Source organism: Saccostrea cucullata, unplaced genomic scaffold, assembly GCF_032062105.1.
Source record: "Saccostrea cucullata isolate Sc308-1 unplaced genomic scaffold, CSIRO_AGI_Scuc_v1 ctg15744, whole genome shotgun sequence".
NCBI classification, from domain to species: domain Eukaryota; kingdom Metazoa; phylum Mollusca; class Bivalvia; order Ostreida; family Ostreidae; genus Saccostrea; species Saccostrea cuccullata.
In genome coordinates, this window is record NW_026941529.1 from 1 (window position 1) to 7,174 (window position 7,174).

Below are 7,174 nucleotides of genomic sequence, written 5' to 3' on the forward strand. Positions count from 1 at the left end.
TGGGTAGGGCTTATAATTCCTTGGGAATGGACCTGCTCCAAAAACTTTAACCTGCTCCAAAAACTTTAACCTGGTCACTCATCTGGAAAATGTAGGTCAGATCCAGCATCCGAAGCAAGTCTTGTAGTGTACATCCCTAGATGCATCATCCATGCAAGTTTGGTTTAGGTAGGGCTTATAGTTACTTGGGAATGGACTTGCTCCTAAAACTTTAACCTGGGACGCCGACGCTAACGCCGACGCCGACGCCAACGCCGGGGGTATAGCATAAGCTCATCTCGACTTCGTCGAGGTGAGCTAAAAAGTTTCTTTTAAAATGCAGGTAAAAGATTTCCAATGTAAATCAGCTTGCACAAAATCTAGCTCTCTGGGTATGATCTATTAGTTTCGGATCAAGCAATTATCAATCCTTACACAGCCTGACGCCGTGATGTCAGGCAATCAAGCTAATTATATGTTTATTTATCATAATTTTTTAAAAATATAAATGCATGTTTGTGTTCAGATGAGTTATCTTATTTTGTAGTTTATTCATTTCAGTTTGAACAATTCAATAATAAATCACGGCAACTGAAAACTGGGCTTTTCTTCAGAAGATGACCCTGATGAATATCCTATAACAATTACGCTTTTACCCTGCAAATATGATTACTTACTCTATATAAATCAGAAATAAAAACCATTTTCCATGTTTGATACAAAATCAAGAGGATTTCATCATTTTCTGACAAAAAAATATTAAGCGTCCTTTTTAAATCCAAGAAAATCATGAAATGCAACAAAAAAATAGAATATTGTTTCGAGATTAACACATATATCAACTTACAAGAGAAATTTGATTAGGCTTATAGAAATATAAATGGAAATTTTAACAAGAATGTAGGGAATATCCCTCATGTATACTCCAAAAAAAAACACAGGGACCAGTGGTATTGAAGTCCTGGCATGATAAGCGTGTACAGCAAAACTTGGTTATAACGAAGTCACTGGGACCCATGAAATTACTTCGCTATATCCGTAATTCGTTATAACCATATAAGAAATAGCTGGGGATCCAAGATGACTTCGCTATATCCGTGTTCGTACTAACCGAGTTTTGCTGATTGGTACCAATCACTCAATTACCAGTATACTTTTCATAGATGTATTTTCACTTAATGAAGCCATGGTTTATTTCTTTATTTTTTTCTTCGTAGGCTACAAAAGGAATTGCATTTTTTTAGAAATTCACAGAAATTTTTTATTTCTAGTAACCATGGCAAAACCGTTCATCGAAATCAAGAACCAATGAAAAGAATAATGTATCTTGGTGCAGTCTACTTGTGTGCCAAGTTAAATAGAAATCGGACCAAAACTATAGAAGAAGAAGCATTTTGAATGTTTTTCACAGAAATTTCTATTTTTAGTACCCACAGCAACACCTTTCATCGAAATCAAAAACTGATACATAGAATTATGCATCTTAGTGTAGTTTACTTGTGTGCTAGGTTATATGGAAATCAGACCAAAACTGTATGAAGAGTGGCATTTTGAATGTTTTTCATGGATATTTCTATTTTTAGTAACCACGGTACCACCATTCATCAAAATCATAAACCGATATTTAGATTTATTTATCTTGCTGTAGTCTACTTGTGTGCATAAGTTATATTGAAGTCAGACCAAAACTGTAGAAGGAGTAGTATTTTGAATGTTTTTCAGGAAATTTCTATTTTTATTAACGACGGCATCACGGCAACATTGTTCATTGAAATAAAAAAACGATAAATAAAACGATGTATCTTAGTGTAGTCTACTTGTGTGCCAAATTATTTTGAAATCAGGCCAAAACTGTAGGAGGAGTAGCATTTTGAAATTTGAATGTTTTAATGGAAATTTCTTTTTTTAAGTAACCAAGGCAACTCCGTTAATTGAAATAAAAAAACTGATACACAGAATGTTTTTTGTAACCACGGTAACATCGTTGATTGAAATCAAAAACTGATACACAGAATTATGTATCTTAGTGAAGTCTACTTGTGTGCCAAGTTATATTGAAATCAGACCAAAACTGTAGGAGGAGAAGCATTTTGAAAAATTAATTGTTTACAGACGTACAGACACACAGGAGACAGACTGAGGGACGGATGCCAGATGCATAACTATCGCATAAGCTCTTCATGTCTCTGACCAGTAGAGCTAAAAATCAGCAATTGTGACAACAATCTGTCCTACGTTTTTTCCCTGTACCTGTAACTGTGCGGCAGGTAGGTTGATGTCGGCCACCATCTCCGTACACGGATGTTCCACCTGTAAACGTGGATTGAGCTCCAGGAAGTGGAACGTCTCTGTCTCCTCGTTATATAGGTACTCCACCGTACCGGCACTGACGTACCTCACCATCTTAGCCAGGGTCACTGTTGCCTAGAGGAAAAAATAATTATACATTAATAGCTATACAATGATAATTTTTGACCAATGAATTTTTCTCTTGCTCAATGTCAATTGACAGTCAATTCTTGTTATCCCAAACTCAATTGGATTCAGAAAATATGTAAAAGTAAATAAGGATTTGCGAAGCATGGGTGAAACATTTAAAGAATTGAATGTTGGGGACCTCAAAATCACTTCAGGATATTAATATTCGTAATATTGGCATTAAAGGTTTTAAAGTTAGATTGTATTTTGAAACTACAAAATTGAAAGAAAAGTATTTTCTCTACTATGAGGGAAAATATAGTATTTTACTTGGCACACAAAGTCTTGGAATAGTTTATTTAATTAGTATTCATAGTAAGGTAATAAACATATTTTTATCACAATTACCCTCAAGTTCTACCTACCTGTTCCATCTTTTCGAACACCTCGGGTTTGGCTATAGAGGCGGGGGCCTCCTCAATGATCTTCTGATGTCTCCTCTGGATGGAGCAGTCCCTCCCAAACAGGGAGATGGTGTTACTGTAGTTATCAGCCAGGATCTGCACCTCCAGGTGACGCGCGTGGGTCGCCAGCTTCATGATGAAGATGGGGGATCCCGGAACCTCAGCCTGCACCTATATTTAGAACACAGGAATTTTTTTTCTTGAAGATCCTTCATAATCAATAATATATGGAGATTATGAAAATAATCAAGTTCACAAACAATACAAATAAGGAGCAGAGCAAACACAGACCTCTAAAAACAAGCTACTACAAGTTATGAATCCTTTTGATCATAAGTTAATAAAATCAAATTTCCATTTTAAAAATCAAACAATTATATAACATCAAATATCTCTAGGTAACCTTAACTTACATTAATGAAAATGACCAACAAAGTTTCATATTGAAACAACAATTCAAAACAATTTTTTTTTCTATTCTATACCTGTCTAAAGAGGTTGGGGAAGTCATCTGCATTTTCCGCCTTCCTGATGCCCTTCCCTCCACCTCCCTCCGAGGCTTTGATCATCACAGGAAACCCGATCTTATTGGCTGATTTCAGACCCTCTTCCACGTCGGCAACACACCCCTTCCTGTAGAGATCCTGGGGCACATTCACTGGCTTATTGTCACTCTTGGAGTAGTTCAGGGTCAAGCCTGGAATGAAAATGTTTATCAAAATTATTTTAGTGGGGTCCAATTTTCATGGTTTAGGGAAATAAAGACTGGAATGAAAATTCTCAATAAATTCATTCGCAAGGTCCAATTTTCAGGATCATGATGCAGGGAAGAAAGACCGTTTCATGGTGATTTGTTTTTGTGGCTAAGGAGGTGAATAAAATTTTATGAATTACAAAGATAAGAGGGTCTCTGCAATGACATGCCATTACAGCAAAAATTGTTGATTTCACAGTATCATAAATATATAAATATCATGTTTGTTTTTTTTTTCTACTTTGAAAATATTTACAAAATCTAATATTAAATTTTATTGATTGTTTACAATCCCTGGTAAACACAAAGAACCATATATTGGTATAATATACCTGATCCACTTCATGGCATTGCAGGGACCTTAGTAGTCAGGGCTACAATAGAGGAGGCAATCTTGTCACCTAGGGCCCACATAGCTCCCTCTGGTGGACCTGTTCAACAACAAGGAAAGATAACTCTACACCCTATTTGAAACAAGTTAGACGAAGATTATGCCCCATACAGATATAATTTTATGAGTTAATAACAAAATACTGTAGACGTCTTTAATTTCACGTGTCTAAAATTTTACGGTTTGTGAGAATGTTACCTTTCACGGTGGTTTTAATTTCACGGAGAATCGTTTGTAAATATTCAGGTTCCTTGTATAGGTAGAAATAATGTGAACTAATAATCACGATGGTTTTAAGTTCGCGGAAATTTCTTAAATCGTGAACATAGTGAAATTAAATACACCGTAATGTTTTCCACTTCTACAGTAGTTCTGTAAAATCACATATTTTCATGGGGTCAAATTTTCAAGGTTTGAGGAAAAATTAACTTTGCAGTACTTGATTCTGTGATTGGAGGATGTTTACTAGCAATGTATATGACATTTTCATTTTTTGTAGAGGTCATAAATTTGTGGGTCTTTCCATGCCTCAAAAACAACGAAAATTAAACCCCCACGTGAATTAGTGATTTCACAGTATTTCACAGTATTTCTTTACAAAATATATTTTAAAATAATTTCCGCAAAATATATGCTACAGTGTCTAAATTTGATATATGAGAGTATGTCTTAAAATTGATTAACTTTACCAATAAATATGATTCCCTTTTTATGGAGAAGTTCTGGTAACTTGGGATTCTCTGAAGCATGGCCCCAGCCTGCCCAAACAGCCTGAAAAACAGAAGATAATTATAGATTCTTACATTGTATACATGAATACATTAATTTCATAGGCATCTTATCAAATACATGTACTAGAATACCAAATATAACGGAATATCAAATCTAAGTAGTTTTTTCAGGAGATGGGATGTATTTAAAAATATAATGTTCATGTGACATTAAATTTAATATTTAATGATTCTAAATTTTTCAGATATTCAATAAGCTCAGGACTCTCTATGATAATGTGACCTTACCACAAACCAGGTTTGAATATTTACCTGTACTTGAGTCCTCTTGGCTATATCCAGGATAAGTTCTACATTGGCGTAATTATTGTTGTTTGTACCGCCCTGTACTGGAACATACTGATCTGCTAATCGGATGTATTCTGAAAGTTAACAGATAAAAATTTCATTAAAACAAAAAGAAAAGATTAATCTTGGAAAAATGCACAATGAGAAGTAAAGACATAATTATATCAATTATTATTACATTGGAGATAAAAAACTCAGAAAATCAACAAGAGGCCCACGGGCCTTATAGGTCACCTGAGTATCATGTAACAACTTTCCAGCGATTGTATTTGGCTTGTGTTTTAATCCAAAAGCCATGAAATTCACAAATTTTGAAGGAGGCACCATTGCTTATGAAAGGGCAGATTTCAAAGCATTAATTTATTTTTAGTCAAAGTACCTCCCTAGCTGGTACCCCTGACCCAGTGGCCCTGAAATTATCTATTTTGAAAGAGGCCCCTTTCTTCATTATAAGGCCAGCATTTTTTTTTATGTTTAGGTTTAGTTATGAACATGAGAATAAAAAAGTCCCGAAGGAGACGGAAATAAAAATTTTCTTTTGATAAATCAATTATTAACATTTGTTCATTCTTTTTTTATGCTATTCTAATAGGTTCCTTACCACTGGACACATAATGCTTACAATAGGAAAGTAGAACATTTAATTGCTTATTTCATCATCTACCAGTTTGGGCCAGTTATATAAATTTTGTGATGTTGGTCAAAATATATTTTTAAAAATCAATTCTTTAAAAGTCTTTCAATATATCTTCATTTTTTTTAATATGTGTTAGGTGAATGTGTAGACATTGTTCTAAAATGTACTTGATGCCTAAAATTATAATTCCTATCATAAAACAGACAGGAGGTATTGGGGAGTAGGGTGTACATTTGTTTTTCAATTAAGTGTAAAATAATTTTTCTGACTGATATAGATGATACTACATGCCTGTATATATTTGTATATTCTTTTAATAGTTGATTTTTTTTTTTTATTTCTTCAGGTTATTGTTTATTTCTTCCTCAAATGAACTTAACTTCTCCCATAGCTTTATTCATTACATCTGATGCATAAACAACCCTTTTCTGATGAATGATGCTTAGACTGTAAGCTATAACAGAGACCTAAACAATGTCGCTGGCAATATGCAATAGCTACCACGGGCAGTTTAAAACCTGGGGGAGGAAAATAATTTACAGACTGTAGTAAAATATAGACATTTTACTATGAAATAATGTCACCTACCTTAAAGTATAGTATAACATGTATAAGGTGACGACCAATGAACAAACTCTACATGGTGAATACGATACAGGTAACAAAAAACTATGAAAAGGAAACAGGTAACACACGTGGTGACTACAGGTAGGACTGGACTTGACTGACGAGGGGAAGCATGCTGGCCAGCACGGGTGGATGGCTATGAGGTCAGGGTGAAAGGTCATAGGGAATACATTTACATACACAATTTCAATACATTCCTCCCTGTTTTATTTAATAAAGCTAGGGGCAATTACTGTAATTAAATCAGAGGAATGTAAACCAGAAATATATAAGTATTATCTTATATGGCATGGAAAGCGTATTAACTAATTCATGTATCCACATGAACTTGGCCGGAATTACATCTAGCACTGTAGTTCTGCAGGATAGACATGTTTGTATGTGGCAAGATTGAATACATGTAGTATGTTGATATATGAATTAGGATAATCCGCATATAGCAATGGATCAAATGATCATGTTTAGCCATACGCATTCCATGCTGTATGTTATACATTTCCTAACACTTAATTTATAACCAAAAGGATTAAATATAACTTACCTATGACCTAACACTGACCTACATCCATGAGAGTCCTGCAACTGAATGGTGGTGTCATGGCATATGTATGGTTTTAGTTGAGTGAAATTCAGTTGCACCAGTAGCTTAAATTAATTATGTATACAACTGATTTGCTTAATTAAATTGTGCAAGAGTGCAGTAATATATGTTAAAACTTTACAACAATCAGATTAACTAGCTGCTGTGATGTATATTGCTGCTAACTAACTTAATATGAATATATTTTAATGTATGTCATCACCTTAAATATGTCAATGCCTAAT

General features: G+C 34.3%; 2 protein-coding genes across 2 annotated transcripts; both read right to left on the reverse strand.

Annotated features, from left to right (window-relative positions):
- Positions 1–2,229: 2,229 nt before the first annotated feature.
- On the reverse strand, positions 2,230–3,783 carry LOC134258009 (acetyl-CoA carboxylase 1-like; the record flags this gene model as incomplete). The annotated part of the gene is made up of 4 exons (XM_062740570.1): positions 3,756–3,783; positions 3,347–3,558; positions 2,823–3,032; positions 2,230–2,403 (listed from the first exon to the last, which is right to left on the reverse strand). Coding segments are annotated over exons 1-4 (624 nt in total), but the record flags the coding sequence as incomplete, so codon positions are not given.
- A 163-nt stretch (positions 3,784–3,946) lies between these two features.
- LOC134258010 (acetyl-CoA carboxylase-like) lies at positions 3,947–6,948 on the reverse strand. Its single transcript, XM_062740571.1, has 4 exons — positions 6,909–6,948; positions 5,050–5,159; positions 4,696–4,777; positions 3,947–4,046 (listed from the first exon to the last, which is right to left on the reverse strand). Exons 1-4 carry the CDS (start codon positions 6,946–6,948, stop codon positions 3,958–3,960), a joined length of 321 nt encoding a protein of 106 aa, XP_062596555.1. The 3' UTR covers positions 3,947–3,957.
- Positions 6,949–7,174: the final 226 nt, after the last annotated feature.